Raw genomic sequence first — 21,321 nt, forward strand, 5'->3', positions numbered from 1 at the left:
TTTGATTGACAGATTGTCACTGTGCTTCTTATATACATCATCAGCGTGATGTCACCATGATGTCATGATGAGTCACTCATGACCAAATATGGAGTCCATGATGTCAGGCGTACTGGCGGCGGTGGTAACCATGACAACCTGGACTCACTCAGACATGTGGAGTAACCATGGCGACCTGATGTGACCCTCGCTCACATCGAGACTCTATCTCTGCTCACACAGAAACACTGAGCCATAGGAGCCAGAGGAGCCAGACCACCTCAACCAGAACCCAACGCAGAGGGGTTCAGTGGACGTGGTCTGGAAGGTGTGCAGGTGGGTCAGAGTGTCCTCTGAGGACACGTCATAGAAGGACAGAGTCCCAGCGGGACGGTCCACATACACTCCTACTCTGTAGACCCCGACCTCCCTGACCTCATGGTCAGCATCCGCTGCTGCTCTGAAGGAGCGTCTAGAGGGACCGACAGGGAGGTCAGTCTCCCTCCCATTGTGTCTGACAGAGTAACTGTAACCACACCCCAGACTCCATGACATGCCATAGTATCCAAGCCCACAGTCATCACCACGTCCTTTCCTGCTGATTGCTCTGTCAGTCCCTGCTATAGAAACCAATCCACTCCACTCTACCTCAGAGTAGCAGCGTTCGCTCACACTCTCTGCAGTCAGGACCTGCCGACAGACATCAAACCTCTCTGGGTGATCAGGATACTGATGACTCTGTCCCTCCACCCGTGTGACCTTCCTGTTGTCCTCAGACAGAGTGAGGTCACAGTGTGCTGTGTTTGTGTCCAGTGAGAGACGCTGGGAATCTGATGAGAAAACACACAGTAACCATTAAGTACATCATTCACTCACACACACACACACACACACACACACACACACACACACACACACACACACACACACACACACAGTCTCTCACACACACACACACACACGCGCGCGCGTTAGCACCCAGTCTCTCACACTAGGGATGCGCCGATCAATCGGTTGCCGATCGATCGGTGGCCGATCACCGATCGATCGGATCGGATCGGCCGTGCAAAATCCACCGATCCGCGAAACCGATCTCCAAAGCAAAAATCTGCGCCGTTTACATCCAAAAATAATGTGTCACTTTCTCGGTTCTGCACCGCTTAATGGAGAAGTATAGCACTGGCAGCGCAACGAATACCCCCCCCCCCCCCCCCCCACACACACACACACACCCCAGGGAGGGAGGGGGGAGAGAGAGAGAAAAGAGAGAGAGAGAGCGAGAAAGAGCACGCACGTCTTCACCCCAGCGAGGGAGGGAGTCGGAGAGAAAGGGAGAGAGCTCATCATCTCCAGTCCAGTAGTTAGCAAAGGGAGCTAAGTGCTAACTATAATCCAAATTGTTAGACAAGTAGTGTGCCCTGGCCTGACACAACTTTCTTAGAAATGTGCATGTTGCAGCCAGCCAGTAAGATGAGCCTATGCATTTCACGGTTTTCGTGAGGGCGGGGGGGCAGTCGGTTTGGGGGCGTTCCCGACGGCTGCGCGTCGCTTCCTCCTCTGACAGAGGGGAGGCGAGTAAGCGACACAGTCAGAAGCCCCCTTTGTTCAATCGAAGGCCCCCTCACTCAGACACACAACGTGTGTTGTTACGACAACATACAGCCTATGTACAAGGAATATAAACACAAGACCGTGGCGCAAAACTTCATATTTACCCTGCTCTAATGCAACAAAAGTGTGTTCTTACATCCTCCATTTCACGATTTCAGCACTCGTGAGTAAATTAATTGAATTGCTATTATGAAAGTTTTCAGTGACGTTGCACCCACAGGAAGGTATGATATGCGTGGTCCACCAATCAGCTGTTGAATACAGTAGGGCGTAGGCTATAAGAAAATACATGAAACAGCATCGTTTCCTCCCCATCTCATCATTGCCATGCATGTTTCTTGTTAATGACTGTATTAATAACCATAAAGTAATCTCCTAGTCCTTACATAATAGTTTAGCAGAGACTGAAGTTGAAAAGGCTATGCCCAGTACGGCAGCAGCGCAGGCAGTAGTGGATATGCGCTAAACAAACGCATGCATATTAGTTAATTAATTAATTGGCTGAATCTGTAGGGCCTTTTGATTTGGTGAAGCGCCATGGCCTTGAGAGGGGTTAATCCGTCACTGCAGCTGTGTAGGGGTGAGGATCGCGTGATGATTCTAATGTAGGCTACAGAATTCTATAAGTCACCACTTTTGGTGTGACACACAGCTTCTGTTTCTGTTTACAATGCGTTGTCAACACGTGTTGAGTTGACAAAGTTTGACAGATTTCGGATAAGACTGATAGTTTATCCGTTAGTAATTAGGCTGAGTATTCACACAGAATCACACTACTTTTGGATTTATTGGGATTGGCTTTTTGGGGAAAAGAGGGGGAGGAGTAACCTGACGCTGCCAGATCCAAAAAGCTTGCTACACAAATTTGTTTCACAGCTTATTTGGATCTGGGATCTCGGGAGCAAATTCGATGACGGGGCTGTTCCTTTTTTTCAAGATACATGGTAGATGATTGGATGGGAGCGTCTGTCTATCACCGTGTGGGCGTGCAAACACAACCAATCATATTGACGTGTCTATATAGCTTCACATCCGGTTTCGCACATATCCCGCCCTTAGCTCACGCTGATTGGTTCGGTACGAAGCAGATCTGACTCAGGGCTCAACTCCGTCAGAGATCCCAGATGAGTGTTGTGTTGGGGAATATGTTTCCCCAATACCGCCCTCATCTGGCAGCGTCAGGTTAGGGGAGGAGGTGATCAAGCAGCTCCACAAGACCACAACATATTTGGTAGGCTCAAGGCTGCATTTATTTTCCTTTTTTTTTCTCTCGAGGGTGCATGGGATGATGGGAGCCCCTCCAGCAGGCTAGGGAGCTCCGCTCAGGCTAGCGGAAAATGACCGCGGGCGCGGGTTGCCAGGTTTTTTTATAAGTAAAAAAAATAATAATAATAAATTAACATTAAATTTAAAAAAATATTAAAAAAAGATCGGGATCGGGATCGGAATCGGCCGATCTTTTAAAAAAAGATCGGTGATCGGGATCGGCCCCCAAAAACGTGATCGGAGCATCCCTATCTCACACACACACGCGCGCGCACACACACACACACACACAAACATGCGCGTAAGTACACACCCACACACACCCGCATGTGCGTACAGCCGTACACACACCCATGCGCGCGCAGCCGCGCACGCACACACTCGCTTGCACCCAGTCTCTCTCACACAAGCGCACACACACACACCCGAATGCGTGCGCACACACACCCGCATGCGTGCACGCACACACACACACACACACACCCCCAGTGTCTCTAACACACATGTGCGCGTTTGCACCCAGTCTCGCTCACACACACACGTGTGTTTGCGTGTGTGTTTGCGTGTGCTTTAGCACCCAGTCTCTCTCTCACACACACACACAAACAGGCGCATAAGTACACACCCACATGTGCGCGCACACACACACACACACACACACACACACACACACACACACACGCTTGCACCCAGTCTCTCTTAACAAGGAGGTTAAATGGGAGGCTATTGTGCAAAGTCAAAGTTACCAAAACAAGCGAGTTAATTCAGCATTCTTTTATTGAGCGGTCAGGCCGGTATGGTAGGCCTCAGGCCTAGCAATATAGGCCTCAGGCCTACCATATCTGGCCCACGTTCAAATATGTGAGTGAGAACACGTGAGTGAGTGTTTCTGTCATTCTGATCTCCAACATATTTTTATTGACTGGCTTTATCTCTCAGCCAAGGCTGTAGTTGTCTGCAACGTGTCACTAAGGAGTATGAAATCCTTGTTTGACCAACACGCACACGCCTGAAGATGCACTGTGTGCACGCCAGACTGCGTGCTTGACAAACTACAATGTGAAAGCAAACCCAGCCAACAATGTTACAACTACAGCCCTGAAGTCTACCAAACTATACAGTAGGTGTTAAAAAACTCTGTATAAGATGTCAATAGTGAGAGATACTCACGTCCTTGAATGAGATGAGGATTGAACCGATCTTCTCCACCATGTTTCACTCTGTAGGAAGTAGAACAACAATGCATCAATGTCTGACTGTCTAACACAACGTCTCCACTAGCTGACACTACAGTGTTTCACTCTGTAGGAAGTAGAACAACAATGCATCAATCATCACATGTCTGAAACTAGTAAAATAGTGGTGATGCCCCACAAACATTACCCACACATGGTAAAGGGTTCTGCTGTAAACCGGGCCCCACAACAGGGTCTACTCACTTGAGATTCTCCAGCCCAGCAGAGAGCAGCATCTTCATTCCTGACTCATTCACCATGTTGAGACTCAGGTCCAATTCTCTCAGATGGAGGGAGGGATTAGAAGTTAGAGCTGAGGCCAGAACTTCACAGCATCTCTCTGACAACCAGCAGTTCTCCAGTCTAAATGAAGAATACAACCAGATGAGAGAGAGAGAGAGAGAGAGAGAGAGAGAGAGAGAGAGAGAATGTGATTCACATGTGAATTATTGCATGTGAATCACATTCAATGTGAATTCTAAGTCAGAGGGAGGGTGAGCTAATTGTATTTCGAGTCCAAGGGAGGGTGATCCAATTCTGATAATAAAATAGTATATATACATGTTTTACTGCAGCTTTTGTTTTTATTCAGTTGAACTTTGTCTAATAATACCTAACCCTAACCCTAACCCTTTTCTGAAAAACCTACAGTATGTTTCTATGTCAGTGGTGCTCAAACTTTTTCATGTCAAGGACCCCCAGCATTCTCTCTATAGGGCCACGGACCCCCATCTGAAAATATGTAGTTCCAGGGACCCCCCAGAAGCAAATATTTTAGTTAGAAATATTTGCTCTGAAATATATATTCAATGATTTGCGCCACATTTTAACGATTTTTCAAAAATAGCAGACCTACAAGCTCATAGCAAGCCACTCGGTGGCGCGCTGTGAGCTTGTAGATCTGCTATTTTTCAACAGCTAAATTATAACATAATGTTTAACCCATTTAGGCCTGACGTCAAAATAAAAAAAAACGTCTTCTGAAAGAATTTATATATTCAAAGATTTGTGTTGCATTCACGATTTAAAAAAAAATAGCAGACCTACAAGCTCGTAGCGCGCCACTGAGTGGCCACTGAGCCACTCGGCGCACTATGAGCTTGTAGATCTGCTATTTTTCAATAGCTAAAGTATAACATAATGCTTAGTTAAAACACCAAAAGGGGTTCCCGCCCAAAATGGGTTAAAACACCAAAAGGGGTTCCTGCCCTAAGCTACTACGCTTTCATATATGGAGTATACGGTTGTCTCCGCACATACGCGTAGTTAGAACCATTAGGCACCGTTAGCCTCGCTACGTTTATAAACGTAGATGGCAGCAAAATAGTTAATATAAATATCATTCAAAACTAGGGGATGACACTCTGACAACAAAACACATTGAACCACTCAGAGGTGTTTAGGTTTTAAATGTGGTATCTCAGCATAAAGACTACATACATTAGTCACTGTATCTTATCAATATTATGGTCAGTGTGAGTTACCATGATATTAACCTCATCCACACTCTTCAAATACTACCACCATCATAACTACAATATAATCACTTACTATAACAGAACTTTACTTAACCAAATAAAAATGAAAATGTTAAATGAATCTGACCTGAGAGTCTCCAGACAACAGTTTGGGCTCTTCAGTGCAGCACAGATGAGATCCAGTCCAGAATCCTTCAAGACGTTTCCACTCAGGTCCAGTTCTCTCAAATGGGACGGATTGGAGCTGAGAGCTGAAGCCACATCTTCACAGCCTCTCATTGACAAGGAGCAGTTCTCCAGTCTAAATGAAGAATACAACCAGATGGAGAGAGAGAGAGAGAGAGAGAGAGAGAGAGAGAGAGAGACACAGAGAGAGAGAGAGAGACAGAGAGAGACACAGAGAGACACAGAGAGATTTTTTTTGATTTTTTGAAAATCCTTTATTTTCTATTAAATTACATTACAAACGTTTTAAAAGCATGACACCAATTCAAAAATAGCTCAAACCTATAACAATACATAATTAAAAACCAACTGTTCCTCCACAACAGAACACAGCGCCTCATTAAAGCACCACTGAAACACAAAAAAATCTAGATCATTCATAAGTGAGTAGAACCCAAAGTCCACTCTGACTCTGGCCTTTACCAACGCCTTAAACATTGGCAAGAGCTCCACCCCTGAACCATTCAACATTTGGTTCTTTCTGGTTTTGTAAATGGCCAGTTTAGCCAGCCTGCACACACACACACACACACACACACACACACACACACACACACACACACACACACACACACACACACACACACACACACACACACACCACACACCCCCCCCCCCCCCCCCTCATATCTCTGGACACTTTCTTCATACTGAGCAAGCACAGAAACGCTATTGGCCCATTTTGGACTGAGGTCGATAAAAAAAGGCTTCTAAATCCTAACATTATTCTGAAAAACCTATGTTTCTATGTCAGTGGTGCTCAACCTTTTTCATGTCAAGGACCCCCAGAATTCTCTCTATTGGGCCACGGACCCCCGTCTGAAAATATGTAGTTCCAGGGACCCCCCAGAAGTAAATACTTTAGTTAAAAATGTTCACACTTGAAATATATATTCAATGATTTGGCCACATTTTAAGGATTTTTCAAAAATAGCAGACCTACAAGCTCGAAGCACGCCACTCTGTGGCGCGCTATGAGCTTGTAGATCTGCTATTTTTCAATAGCTAAAATATAACATAATGCTTAGTTAAAACACCAAAAGGGGTTCCTGCCCAAAAACCCATTTAGGCCTGAAAAGAAACGTCTTCTGAAAGAATTTATATATTCAAAGATTTGTGTTGCATTCACGATTAAAAAAAAATAGCAGACCTACAAGCTCGTAGCGCGCCACTGGGTGGCGCCACTCTGCGCACTATGAGCTTGTAGATCTGCTATTTTTCAATAGCTAAAGTATAACATAATGCTTAGTTAAAACACCAAAAGGGGTTCCTGCCCTATGTAAGCTAAGCTACTACGCTTTCATATATGGAGTATACGGTTGTCTCCGCACATACGTGTAGTTAGCACCATTAGGCACCGTTAGCCTCGCTACGTTTATAAACGTAGATGGCAGCAAAATAGTTAATATAAATACTAGGGGATGACACTCTGACAACATAACACATTGAACCACTCAGAGGTGTTTAGGTTTTAAATGTGGTATCTCAGCATAAAGACTACATACATTAGTCACTGTATCTTATCAATATTATGGTCAGTGTGAGTTACTTAAGCAATAAGCCACGAGAGGTCTCAGGTTACCGGGTATTTTACACTGGCTGGGGGCGTAGGCAGACCCGACGCGCAGCCGAGGGTCTTCTACCTCCCAGCCAGTGTAAAATACCCGGTAAGCTTTGGGCCTCGAGTGGCTTATTGCTTTTCTAAAACGGTTACAAACATTATAGCAATATTAACCTAATAAAACTATTACATTCACAAAAGTATCTACGCCTTGCGCCACCAGAGCGAGCGAGCCAGAGCCACAGCACTTCCTTGTTTTTCCCCGCAAGTAGCCTATGTGATGGGAGAATAGCGCTTGATGTATTTACGGGGCTGCCTGGAGCCACACATTCACAGTCATATGAGCCGGGCGGTGCTTAGACGCCCGCACGGCATGTGTTTGTAAAGCAATGAAGCGCTCCCCTTCCCCAGTTCAGCTACAAGGCTGCAAGATGATACAAAGTGATTGAAGGAGTGGGTTATCGGTGAAATTTACACCGGTCACGTGACGGTAACCAGCCAATCAGAATGAAGTATTGGGACTACCCGTTTTAGAACATGATATTAACCTCATCCACACTCTTCAAATACTACCACCATCATAACTACATTATAATCACTTACTATAACAGAACTTTACTTAACAAAAAAACAAATAAGGATGTTAAATTAATCTGACCTGAGAGTCTCCAGACAACAGTTTGGGCTCTTCAGTGCAGCACAGATGAGATCCAGTCCAGAATCCTTCAAGCCGTTTCCACTCAGGTCCAGTTCTCTCAAATGGGACGGATTGGAGCTGAGAGCTGAAGCCACAACTTCAACGTGTTCCTCTCCGAGGCCACAGTCAACAAGTCTGTAATTACAGATTAAATGTAAAATCAGAGATGATCAAAACAGAACAGACCATGTTCACCGTCAAGGAGGTTCCCTGTGGTGCCGTGTGTGTGTGTGTGTGTGTGTGTGTGTGTGTGTGTGTGTGTGTGTTTGGATACTTTTCTAACTAAGCAAATAGCGGCAGTGAGTAACACATACTTACACATTACACACACATTACTTTCCACTGTTGTCATTTGATTGTAATACAAACATTAAATAATTAAAACGATCCCAACTCGCTGCTGTTGTTCCACTCTATGGCAGTGAAGTGAAGAAATGTTCTGTCAACAGATGAACAGTCTGTACGACCGCATGCCATGGCAAAATCACCCTGATATCACTAAATATACTAAACACTAATCACACTTGAATTGGATTGCAATACTAATATATATAATATATATAAATATGAAGTGAGTCTCTCTCTCTCTCTCTCTCTCTCTCTATGAATGAATGAAGTATATAGTGATCTAACATGTTAACATTCACACTACTAACCTCAGTAACCTGGCTGTTTTGCAGTTCCTCACAGCTGGGACCAGTCTTCGTCGCCCCTCCTGTGATGTGTTGTATTTCTGCAGGTCCAACTCCTCCAGACCCTCCTCTGACATCTGCAGCATGGAGGCCAGAGCTGAACACTGGGGCACAGTGAGTTCCTTCCCTGAGCTGTTCTCTGACTCCAGGTACTGTTGGATCCCCCGACTGACTGACGGGTCGTTCATCTCCATCAGACAGTGGAAGATGTTGATACATCTGTCAGGAGAGGCATCATCATCATTCATCTCCTTCAGGTTGTCGATGACTCTCTGGATCTCCTCTGGACTGTCCTCTGTCTGACCCAGCAGACCTCCTAACAGACTCTGGTTGGACTGCAGTGAGAGACCATGAAGGAAGCGGACAAAGAGGTCCAGTTGTCCACTCTCACTCTGCAGGGTTTTCTTCATAGCAGCCTTCAGGAAGACAGACAGGGAACGTTTACTGTTGAAACGGCGGTCTCCCAGGAATGTCTTCAGGACCTCCGTGTTCTTCTGAGTGAAACAGTGGGACAGGTAGACTGCAGCCAGAAACTCCTGGATGCTCAGATGAACGAAGCAGTAGACCGTTTTGTGGAAGAACACATCGTCTTCTTTGAAGAACTTTGTGCAAAAGCCCAAGTTCTTCAAGTCCTTGTTCACGTCAAGACCACACGCCTTCAGGTCCTCCTCATAGAAAATTATGTTGCCTTTGACCAGTTGGTGAAACGCCAGTTTGCCCAGCTTCAGAAGAACTTTCCCTGCATCCTTTATGAGCTTCCCTCTGTCTGCCTCGCCTTGTGCAGGATTCTCCCGCTGTATCTCACCCATCAGGAAGTGGCAGAACAGCTCAACCAGGGTTTTGGGCAGCCTGAATGTCGCCCCCATGTTCTTCACCAAGTTCTTCACAACGGTAGCAAGGATCCAACAGAAGATTGGGATTTCACACATGGTGAGGAGGATCTTTGATTCTTTGATGTAAGAGAGGGTTGATCTGGCCTGGTTCTCATCACTGAACGTCTTCTCGAAGAACTCCTTCTTCTGGTTATCACTGATGAACCCTCGGACTTCTGTCATCCTGTTTACAAACTCCTTAGGGATCCGATTGGCTGCTACAGGTCGCGAGGTTATCCAGATGCGAGCAGAGGGGAGGAGCTCTCCCTTGATGAGGTTTACAAGGAGATCTTTCACTGGGTAAGAGTTGTTGACATTCATGAGGCCAATTTCTGTCTTGAAATCAAACTTGAAATTATTTTCATCATAACCATCCAGAACAAACATGACTTTGAAGGGGCTGTTGCTGTAGTCTCCTGACTTCTGCACTTCAGTGAAGATATGATTAAGAACGTCTTCCTCGATGAATCTGGTTTCCTTGATGCAGCGGTGAATTAGCTGTGCCAAAGTAAACTTCTGTCCCTTGAGCATATTTAACTGGCGGAACTTGAGCGGGAACACGAGGTGTAGGTCTTGGGGGAAACATTTCTTGGCCCAGTCGAACATAAATTTGTGAACGAGGATCGTTTTCCCAATTCCTGCACAGCCAACGGTCAGCACTGTTCTTATGATTCGTCCAGAAAGGTCTTTGAACATCTGAACCAGTTGGATTTCTGTTCCCTCTCCTGGCTTCTTCATCTCCATCTGTCTGGCCTCATGATGGCTGTGGATGTCTGTTCTTTCGATGTCTACATTGTAGAGCGGAGTGAAGACGTTTTCAAACACGACCTCAGACTGTGTGCCCAAATTTACACTCAGATATGTGCTGTTCATGTTGCGTTGAAGCTGCTCTTCATAGTCAGTGATGTGACGATATCCTGGTGTTCTCTTCAACAGACCTGTAGCGAACAAAGTATTTCCATGTTACTTACACACACGTGCACACACACACACACAGACACGCATGTGTCAGACACACACACAAACACACACACACACACACACACACACACACACACACACACACGCACAGACACCTTACCTCTCAGTTTGGCAGCTCTGTTTCGTCTTTCCTTCTCTCGTCTTCTGTCTCGTCTTTCCTTCTCTCCTTCTGTCAAAGCTGAGATGAGAGACAGTGATTGGTCAGTGAGATGAGAGACAGTGATTGGTCAGTGAGATGTGAGACAGTGATCGGTCAGTGAGATGTGAGACAGTGATTGGTCAGTGAGATGAGAGACAGTGATTGGTCAGTGAGATGAGAGACAGTGATTGGTCAGTGAGATGAGAGACAGTAATTGGACAGTGAGATGAGAGACAGTGATTGGTCAGTGAGATGTGAGACAGTGATCGGTCAGTGAGATGAGAGACAGTGATTGGTCAGTGAGATGAGAGACAGTGATTGGTCAGTGAGATGAGAGACAGTGATTGGTCAGTGAGTGAGATGTGAGACAGTGATTGGTCAGTGAGATGAGAGACAGTGATTGGTCAGTGAGATGAGAGGCAGTGATTGGTCAGTGAGATGAGAGGCAGTGATTGGTCAGTGAGGAGACACTGACTATAGGATCATTCTCGTCTTCACATAATGACACAGAGATGGATGGATTTATATCAATATAGATTGTAAATAAATCTAGTTAAAAATAAATTAAAGACTCACAAGGTTTCTTGTTCCCGTATAAAGCTGCCAGTGCTACTGCGTACATGCAGAGAGTAACAATAACCCCACGTCTTAATCCTCTGGCTGTTGGTTCTGAAAGACAGAAATATAAAACATAAATAGAAAAGAAAATCTCTGGAAAAAATGTAATTCCCCTGCGAATGCTTCCTAGTAAAACAGGAAGTGAACACATCCACGTCCTGGTTGCACCATCTAGCTCCACCCCCCCTCAAAGAGTTGTGGGAGGAGTTTCAAGACAATCCGACAAACCGGAAGTAGGAATTATAGTTTTATGAAAGTGGAAGTCCGTACGGCTTTCCACTTTCATAAAACAATAATTCCTACCAACCCACCCATCAGGTTTGGGACCTATGGCATGCTGCAAACTGGAGTTATGGCCGTTTGAAGCCCAGCCAATAGGAGTCAATAATTATGCCCCCCCCCTAGCAACCCCTCAAGGACCCCCTGGGGGTCCCCGGACCGCACTTTGATAACCACTGGCATGGCTGGCAAATGGGAGGAGAGATGGACAGAACCCCTGGGCAATGGGATTACATACATCCAGGCTATGGGATATAAAGTAAAGGCCAAAAATCTGAACTATAACGCACACACACACACACACACACACACACACACACACACACACCTCTGTAAAGCGGGTTGTCTACAGCCTCGCTCTGCTCCACACTGAACGGGTTCTTTATCGCACAGGATATTCTTTTAACTCTTCTCCCTTTCTCGTCGTCGCTGATCGTCACCGTCCGGGAGTCGGGCCCGATCCATTCCTCATCGCTGTAGATCCTGGTCTCGTTGGGTTTGGGTGGAGTCCATTTCTCTCCGTGGAACCTCCACCGATAGACGACCTCGCCCGACTCTGACTTGACGTCTCCCAATGCGCTGCACTGCAGCGTGCAGCTGCTGGAGTTGGAGTCACATGGTGTCACGATGGATAGCTCTGGATGTGGGACTCTCTCTGTTGAGGAGACAGAATGAGTCACATGGTGTCACGATGGATAGCTCTGGATGTGGGACTCTCTCTGTTGAGGAGACAGAATGAGTCACATGGTGTCACGATGGATAGCTCTGGATGTGGGACTCTCTCTGTTGAGGAGACAGAATGAGTCACATGGTGTCACGATGGATAGCTCTGGATGTGGGACTCTCTCTGTTGAGGAGACAGAATGAGTCACATGGTGTCACGATGGATAGCTCTGGATGTGGGACTCTCTCTGTTGAGGAGACAGAATGAGTCACATGGTGTCACGATGGATAGCTCTGGATGTGGGACTCTCTCTGTTGAGGAGACAGAATGAGTCACATGGTGTCACGATGGATAGCTCTGGATGTGGGACTCTCTCTGTTGAGGAGACAGAATGAGTCACATGGTGTCACGATGGATAGCTCTGGATGTGGGACTCTCTCTGTTGAGGAGACAGAATGAGTCACATGGTGTCACGATGGATAGCTCTGGATGTGGGACTCTCTCTGTTGAGGAGACAGAATGAGTCACATGGTGTCACGATGGATAGCTCTGGATGTGGGACTCTCTCTGTTGAGGAGACAGAATGAGTCACATGGTGTCACGATGGATAGCTCTGGATGTGGGACTCTCTCTGTTGAGGAGACAGAATGAGTCACATGGTGTCACGATGGATAGCTCTGGACGTGGGACTCTCTCTGTTGAGGAGACAGAATGAAGACATGAAGAATTAACGGTGCCGGAGTTTAGCTGGTAACAGACAGACGGACACACGGACGGAGTGCAAAACATAGTCTGGTCTCTCCCCATGCCTTCGGCCTGGTGGAGACAATGACGAGTCATACTTACTCATCTCTTTGAGCACGTAGACCTTGTGGTGAGGTCTGTGGTTGATCGCCACAGAATACAGCCCCATGTCTTCTACGGTCATGTTGTCGATGACCAGCCGTCCAGTGTGTCTGTCCAGTGTTGTGCGGTCTTTAAACGGCCCGTACAAATCCACACCAAAGCCCAGTTCCCAGTCTGCTGCTAGGTTGGCTGTTAAATGACCACAAAACAAAGGTTATTGATACCTGCCTACAGTTTCTATCTGGTCACCCTAGCTTAGTAAAACATATAAAGTAAAACACTCTATGGCTCCGAGACATGGACACTTTCAAAGAAACTAGAGAAACGGCTGGATGGCACTTAGACCCGCCTTCTAATGAGAGAGCAAAATCTGTCTTGGAAGAGAAGAGCCACCCATCGACTGATCTAATATACGGTAACCTTCCCTGTGTTTCTACACTAGTCCACCCATCGACTGATCTAATATACGGTAACCTTCCCTGTGTTTCTACACTAGTCTGATCCCGAAGAACACAGTTTGCCGGCCACTGCTACAGAGCTGACAATGAGGTTATATCTTCCCTTCTTCTCTGGAGTCCTCTCTCTCTCTCTCTACCTACCTCCGTGCATCCACAGGATGAAGGTGACGTTAGGAACAGAGCTGATGTCTGGTTGCAGTTCCACACGGATGCCTCTGCCTCGTGGTGGAAGGTACGTCACCTCTTGGTCTGTGGAGAGACACGTATAGGTCAGCCAAGTTGAACAGTTAAAGTTATATTCAGTGGTTCCACTTCATTCAAATATCACTTATTTCTTTGAGGTTTAATGTTTGTCTTTAGTTCCATGTTTGTCTTGTAAACGCCGGAAAATGTACGTCATAATGTAACTCATTACGTCGTATTGTCTCTTTATTGTTAACTCATAGAATGCTGAAAGCGTTTTTAAACGTTTTATTATAGCCACCCCTAAGAAGCGCATAACGTTTTTATACGTTTTATGGTCCAAAAAACGTTTTTTTATTGATTACTATAGTTCAACTATATTTGCGCCCGGACAACTCATAATGTAACACCGATCGGCTCTAAAAAGAGTTAAAACCCCCCCCTGCTGAAAAGAGGTGTTGGTCTGAGAAGCGTCTGGCACCGCCTATTGGTTGGTCTATGCGAGGACGTACGACGTAATGGATACGGCCGTCCGGCATAGACCAACGCAGATGTCAGGGGATCTAAAATGGATGGGACAATGCTCTTGTTTGTGTGAATACACTCGATTCCCCCTCCCCTCCTGTTTCTACATGGTTTCTCCCGAGGGAGAATGGTGGGGGGGGGGTCTCTTCCTCTTGGATCGCATTGGCAGTTCCCCCCCCACTCCCGAGTCCCCACTGCTTTCAACTGCAAGGCTTGCACTCTCATTCTCGGAACAAGATACAACGCGATTTGCTCTCTGCCCGTATATAAACCTGCAACGATCGGCATTTGATTTCATAACGTAACGTTTGCCAGACACATGTGGAGTTAGTCATGGACAGATTATCGAGGGCCCGCCATGATACGTTGGTCGCTGATCGCAAGCCGTACTGCTGCTGCGCTGCTCGCATCCAACCATCCAATCCATCCCCCTTTCTCGTTACAACAGGCTATTATAAACTCACCGTCGAGCAGCCTGCCCTGCACCTAATGTGATAAAATGAACGGCAGGACAAAATCGGATCGATTATTATCTGTCTATCAGCAACATACGGGTGTTTGTCTTGCAACGACAGGTGGTGCTTTCTCGTTTTTTTTCTTCCAAATACGTTGACGTGCTGCTTCTGCTGCTGCCGCATCCATCTCGTTGTTTTTCTTGTTGTTTTTTTTCCCAAACATGTCCAGACACAATCCGATCCAGTCTCGCGTCTCACCTTATAGATACGCGAGACTGGATCGATGAGGTTAGTGGTATGTCTGGACATGTTTGGAGCGGCACACGACAATCGACAATAATGTTGATTATGCAAGATCATTTCCTCAAAGCCTAGTTGCCCCCCCCCCCCCCCCCCGTTACTGCGATTGTTTGTAGCTCGAATCACAGAATGAGTTCAATGAGCGTAGGGAGAGGGCACATATGGGGCTACGATTGAAGAAAGTTTCCAAGTCCGTTTTATGATCAGATAATGTGCATCAAGACTCTCTGCTTTCATAAGAAAAAAACTAATACTGTAATTGCGAATGCAATGAGCACTTACTATGAGACCTAGCAGATCACGTCTGTCTGTCTGTCTGTCTGTGTGTGTGTGTGTGTGTGTGTGTCTGTCTGTCCCGCTTACTGTATATGTGGACCTGGCCCTTTTGTGCCCATATATGGAGCTGAGTGATTTGTGAGTCATGGTGACATGAGTGTGATGGCGTGGTCCTGCTTTGGGGACTCCTTATATGGTTATGGCTGAGTCATGGTGACATGAGTGTGATGGCGTCTTTTGTGACCATATATGGAGCTGGCGTGGTCCAAGCACTAACTATGACACCCTGCAGATCATGTCTGTAATTTATTCTAATTGTTATTGCAATTTACGATCTGCGTTCGCCTTCCGCGTTCGCGCGTCTTACTCGTAATAATAAAAATCACACCCCTGTGAAGTGAGCAGTGCAATGTTGTGAAGTGAGCAGTGCAACATTGCACTGCTCACTTCACTGGGGTGTGATTTCTATTATTATTACAGTATTAGTATTTTTCTTATGAAAGCAGAGAGTATTCTGTTTCATACGGTATATAGTATGTACATGTCGCTATAGGCCTTATTTTGTGAATATTTAGTTGTTAGGTCCATGCTCTCTAAAATTATCTTTTTCAGAGAACTTTAGAGATGGCATGGGCCTGAATAACTATTATTCACAAAATAAGGCCTATAGCGACATGTACATACTATATACCGTATGAAACAGTCGACTCTCTGCTTTCATAAGAAAAATACTAATACTGTAATAATAATAAAAATCACACCCCTGTGAAGTGAGCAGTGCAATTGCACTGCTCACTTCACAGGGGTGTGATTTTTCTGGGTGGTATTTTTCTTATGAAAGCAGAGAGTCTACTGTTTCATACGGTATATAGTATGTACATGTCGCTATAGGCCTTATTTTGTGAATAATAGTTCTTCGGGTCCATGCCTTCTCTAAAGTTCTCTGGTGGGCGCAAGCTGCATTCAATAGCCAATTAGTGACAAACTGTATATGTGTACAATGTGTACTGTTTTCCTCCTAAAAGTAGACATTCAGGGCTTTCATTCGGTATATGGTTTGTATAGGATATTATTTGTGCTCAATTTTATATCGGTCTTTTGAACTAAAAAAACTGAACTGAAATGTCTGTCAACTTCAGGCCTCCATATCTCTGTTGTTTTTTTTCACAAGCAGCGTGCAGGCAAAAGCAGGTGTTAGAAAAAGGTCAATATCTCCAGAATGGAAGATGGTAGAATCATAATTTTTTTTTTAAATTGAAGTGGACAAGTTGGGCTTTCTTTTTATTTATGCGATTGTGATTCTCGCTATAAGAGGCCCCTCGCTGTGGGCCCCCCAAAAAGTTCAAAAAGCCCATGTTAAGCCTTCAGCACCAGTAAGCCATGGTCCGCTAGAACCTGTAGCAGTTAAAGTGTTAATGTTTGTGTTTGCACCGTTTGTTTTACATCACCATTACATCACCTAATAAACATGAGTTAGACTTTAATATATTAGTCCCCCCCCAAGCCCCCCCCCCCCCCCCCCAGAAGCAAAGATTTGAGTTAAAAACTTTCTCTCTGAAAGAATATTCAAACATTTGGGCCACATTTTCACGATTTTTCAAAAATACCAGACCTACAAGATCTGCTATTTTTCAAAAGCTAAAGCATAACATAATGCTTAAAACACTGAAAGGGGTAATAACAAGCCCAACACTGGTCATGATTATGAACATTCATATCTTAATGTAATCTTACCAACAAGGAGCTGGATCATAATGCTGCCCATGTGTGGAACGAAACAGCTGTAGTTCCCTTCGTCCGAGAAGCTCACCCTGGTCAGCCTCATCGAGACGTCACCACGAGACAGCTCCTCATGGATCAGGGACGTCCTCTGTTCGTACCACGGGTGCAGGGGTATATTCGTGCGTCCGTCTATGAGAGTGAAAACGTCTTTTGGCTCCAGGTCAGCTCTGGTCCAAAACACTGACCTGCTCTCCATGTCGACCGGAGGGTGAACGTGACACGGAAGGATCGCCTCGCCTCCCAGTCTGGCCAGCACAGGTTGAGAGGACCCGTTGAGCTGGTGTTGTCCTAAAAACACAACACAGGTTGAGAGGACCCGTTGACCTGGTGTTGTCCTAAAAACACAACACAGGTTGAGAGGACCCGTTGACCTGGTGTCGTCCTAAAAACACAGCACAGGTTGAGAGGACCCGTTGACCTGGTATTGTCCTAAAAACACAACAAAGGTTGAGAGGACCCGTTGACCTGGTGTTGTCCTAAAAACACAATACAGGTTGAGAGGACCCGTTGAGCTGCTGGAGTCCTAAAAACACAGCACAGGTTGAGCTATTGACCTATTATTTAAATAGACTACGCTGTAATATTCATGAAATACAGAACTGTATGTTCCTTGGGTATAAGGAGAGTTGGGCTGTTATGTTTATGGTACAAACCAAAACTAAGAACATATCGTCTTATTAAAAATAATTATGGCCCTGATCCTTATGTTACACAAAATATATCCAAAAGTCAGAGATCTTTCTGTGCACAGCTGCATTCTGGGACCTTACCGTTAGCTTTAGAAACGGGTAGATTCATTGGTAGGCCTGAGGAGGACAGAGTCTGTCTAGTGTGTGATTTGAAAGAAATTGAAAATGAAATTATTTTTTTGTTTCACTGCCCATTATATGAATAATTAAGACATGTATTATTTTGTAAAATGACAACCGTCTGTGCTGACTTTTTCTGGTTGGAGGACTATGAAAAACTGGAATTTTGTTTTAGGAAAGGTATTTTTGCTTTGGCAGACTTTTTATGCAGGGCGTGGGAAATAAGGCAGAATGTTTTGTTTGTGTAAAAGAAAAAAAAAAGGGGGAATAACAACAAAACAAATCTGTTTATTGTACACAATGCAATATTGAATGCAATGATATGGTGTGTCCTATAAGTCCATGTGGGCTGGGCGCCTTTGGTGCATGACACAAAAATAAAGAAATCTATCTATCTATCTATCATACTCTCAATAGTGGATAGACTGAATGATTAACTACCCCAAAAATATAAGTTTACATTTTACCACTACTATTAACTTAAAACAGAATTCTTAATATTGTAAGCATAATGATATTGTCGCATTGTGATATTTGGCCATAACTCCCTCCTCTGAGGGAGCTACCTTTGGGGAAGGGGGTTGTTGTCCAGACAGGGGCCAGACTGGTGAGGGTCATGGGTTCATGTAGCATGCCAAAGTTTGTGCTATTGCCATTGAGAATGCATTGGGCGTTTAAGTTAAATAACTCAGAAACTACAAAACATTTCAAAGTAAAAAGTTCCAGCATGTGTCTCCACAGTAAGCTGAATTTTACAAAGTGTGAATGGAGTTTCTAGGTGAAAGTGATTTTTTTGAAGTGCCACTATCTGCCTATAAATGTCTCAAATTTGAAAGCACTATATTTCTAAAACTATGAAACATTTCAAAGATTCCTTTTCAGGCACACATGTCCACCGTAGGATGAACCTAAATAGGTTTGAATGGGGTTTCTAGGTGTAAGTATGTAGGACTAGTAGTGGGTGAAACGTTACAATATGTTGTAAAACAATGAGTAATGGTAATATTTAGTGGTTTTCACTTTTAATAATAATATAATATAATAATTCTTCTTAACCGTGCACTTGCACGACAGCAAACCTATTCATGGGGATCATTCACCAAAAGCAGCTGATCTACAAGCTCACAAGCTGTCATGATGATGTGCAGCCTAAATATTTTGGTTATTTGATTTTATATAGTGCTTAAATTAGTCCTTTAATGCAGACCGATACAAATAAGGCAACATAAACCCATAATAATTGAATAAATCTGGAAAACATCATTGGTTTGTGATCAGTTTGACTGCTTAATGAACAGTAAAGACATCAGGATTAGGTTAAACCTGGCTGTTAGCCTGGTCCGGAGCAGGCTAAGTCCAAAGCATTAGTTTCCATGGTAACTAATGTAGCATCACTTTCATGAAACCGAATCAAGCCTCAACATATCCAGGTTAACTGGTTAAGTTAATCTGGCAAGATCAACCAGCTTTCATGAAACCGGTTAATCACTGATCCAGGATATACAGTATTAAGACAGGATATGTGTTCAATCCCGGCTTAATCTCTAATCCAAGTTTCGTGGAACGGGCCCCTGGTGGAGTCCTAAAAACACAACAAAAAAAGGCCCAACACTGGTTATGGTTATGAATATGAACATTAAATCTTACCAACAAGGAGCTGGATCGTACTGCTGCCCACGTGTGGAACGAGACAGTGGTAGGTCCCTTGGTCCGTGAAGCTCACCCCGGTCAGCCTCAGGGAGACGTTACCGTGTTGCAGCTCCTCGTGAAACAGGGACGTCCTCTCTTTGTACACGAGGTTCACGCCGGTGGTAATGCGACGTCCATCTTGGAAAACGTAAATGTTTGGTGGGCTCTGGTCAGCTCTGGTCCAAAACACTGACCGTCTCTCCATGTTGAGCGGAGGGTCGACGAGACACGGAAGGATGGCCTCGCCTCCCAGTCTGGCCAGCACAGGTTGAGAGGACCCGCTGACCTGGTGGAGTCCTAAAAACACAACCCAAATGAGATAAATACTTTACTGTCCCACGAGGGGAAATTTGTCTTGGGCAAAAGTGCAGTAGTACAGTATGTTTTAGAACACAGTAGCAGCAGCATTGTACAACCATTGGAGAGAATGTTCACATGGTATAGTATCACAAGATTAGAACAGTGCACATTTGCACTCAGAAAGTATGAAAATAAAAAGTACAAAAGAGTAATTCACCAGATAAGAGATTATTCACAGCGCCTCTAGTGGCTCCAATGAAGTTCGCCCCTCTTCATAAATAGACCATCTTTGGCGTAAGCACGGGGCTGCGTCCGAAATCATTCCCTATGCCCCATACAGTGCACTACGTTGGGGTTCCGCCATTTTGTTTTAGTGTCCGAATGTGTAGTGAGATTCTTTGCACCCTATAATGTAGTGGCCTGAGGTATCCCACAATGCACCGGGAATTGAATAGGGACCATCCGATGGTCACTACAAAAACACAGCGAAGAAAATCTACCCCATAATGCATTGCGCAAGCTCGCTCTTGAGCGCACATGCACACGTGCACATGCACAAAAAGAATATTATGACATGAGAAATGAGACTTTAAACTAGTGACTGGAAGCAGAAAGTATTCATGACCATGTTTATTAAGGTAATACAGTCTAGGTGAAGTTGGGCCCAAATACATGGACCTCTATGGAGATATGGGTTTTTTTGGGCCCAATGACAGCGCCACAACAGGCTTCACAAAATATCTGTCTGACTGGGCCTAAATGTTGTTTTAAGAGAATACCCTTTATCTTAAACATATAGACCTAAATGTTGTTTTAAGAGAATACCCTTTATCTTAAACATATAGACCTAAATGTTGTTTTAAGAGAATACCCTTTATCTTAAACATATAGACCTAAATGTTGTTTTAAGAGAATACCCTTTATCTTAAACATATAGACCTAAATGTTGTTTTAAGAGAATAACCTTTATCTTAAACAAATGCCTGCAAACATATGTTCATTAACCTTCATTCCTTCCTTCATGCCACCATTGATTGATTGAAATATGTATTAACAGTTTGCAGAATTACAGTACATTTCAAGCACAAACTCAATACAAAGTTAAGACTGTTAACTGTGAGTGGACGACCCAATTAAGCATTACACTTGTTTACAACAGGGTCCACCATGTTCAATTCATCAAAACATTTAGAGACGTACAAATAGACACTTCTATATAAGTAGTATAAAGGGCACCCTGAGGCGCCATTGTTATTGTAATTGTTGCTTTTGATTCTGAGGGCATATGGGGGGCGTGGCGTGTCCGCCATTTTTGTTTTTTTCCAGATGGTTTTGGGTTGGGTTGATCATTATGGTACCCCTGTGGTGTGGGAACCGGAAGTGGGTGCCCTCTCTGTATTA

General features: G+C 44.7%; 1 protein-coding gene across 4 annotated transcripts; it reads right to left on the reverse strand.

The window, feature by feature from the left end:
• Positions 1 to 202: 202 nt before the first annotated feature.
• LOC308322929 (NLR family CARD domain-containing protein 3-like) lies at positions 203 to 17,197 on the reverse strand. 4 transcript variants are annotated; one of them, XM_080774421.1, is made up of 12 exons: positions 17,075 to 17,197; positions 13,743 to 13,850; positions 13,144 to 13,332; positions 11,962 to 12,288; positions 11,313 to 11,405; positions 10,698 to 10,775; positions 8,718 to 10,554; positions 8,014 to 8,187; positions 5,697 to 5,870; positions 4,296 to 4,454; positions 4,027 to 4,076; positions 203 to 809 (listed from the first exon to the last, which is right to left on the reverse strand). In XM_080774421.1, the coding sequence occupies exons 1-12, from the start codon at positions 17,163 to 17,165 to the stop codon at positions 205 to 207; spliced, it is 3,885 nt and encodes a 1,294-aa protein (XP_080630547.1). In that variant the 5' UTR covers positions 17,166 to 17,197; the 3' UTR covers positions 203 to 204. The 4 variants fall into 4 exon arrangements, with proteins under 4 accessions (XP_080630547.1, XP_080630546.1, XP_080630548.1 ...); XM_080774420.1 differs by having other exon boundaries at positions 8,709 to 10,554; XM_080774422.1 differs by lacking the exon at positions 5,697 to 5,870 and having other exon boundaries at positions 8,709 to 10,554.
• Between the last annotated feature and the right edge of the window lie 4,124 nt (positions 17,198 to 21,321).

This window comes from Protomyctophum bolini, assembly GCF_963924005.1.
Source record: "Protomyctophum bolini genome assembly, chromosome: 10".
Lineage (NCBI taxonomy): Eukaryota > Metazoa > Chordata > Actinopteri > Myctophiformes > Myctophidae > Protomyctophum > Protomyctophum bolini.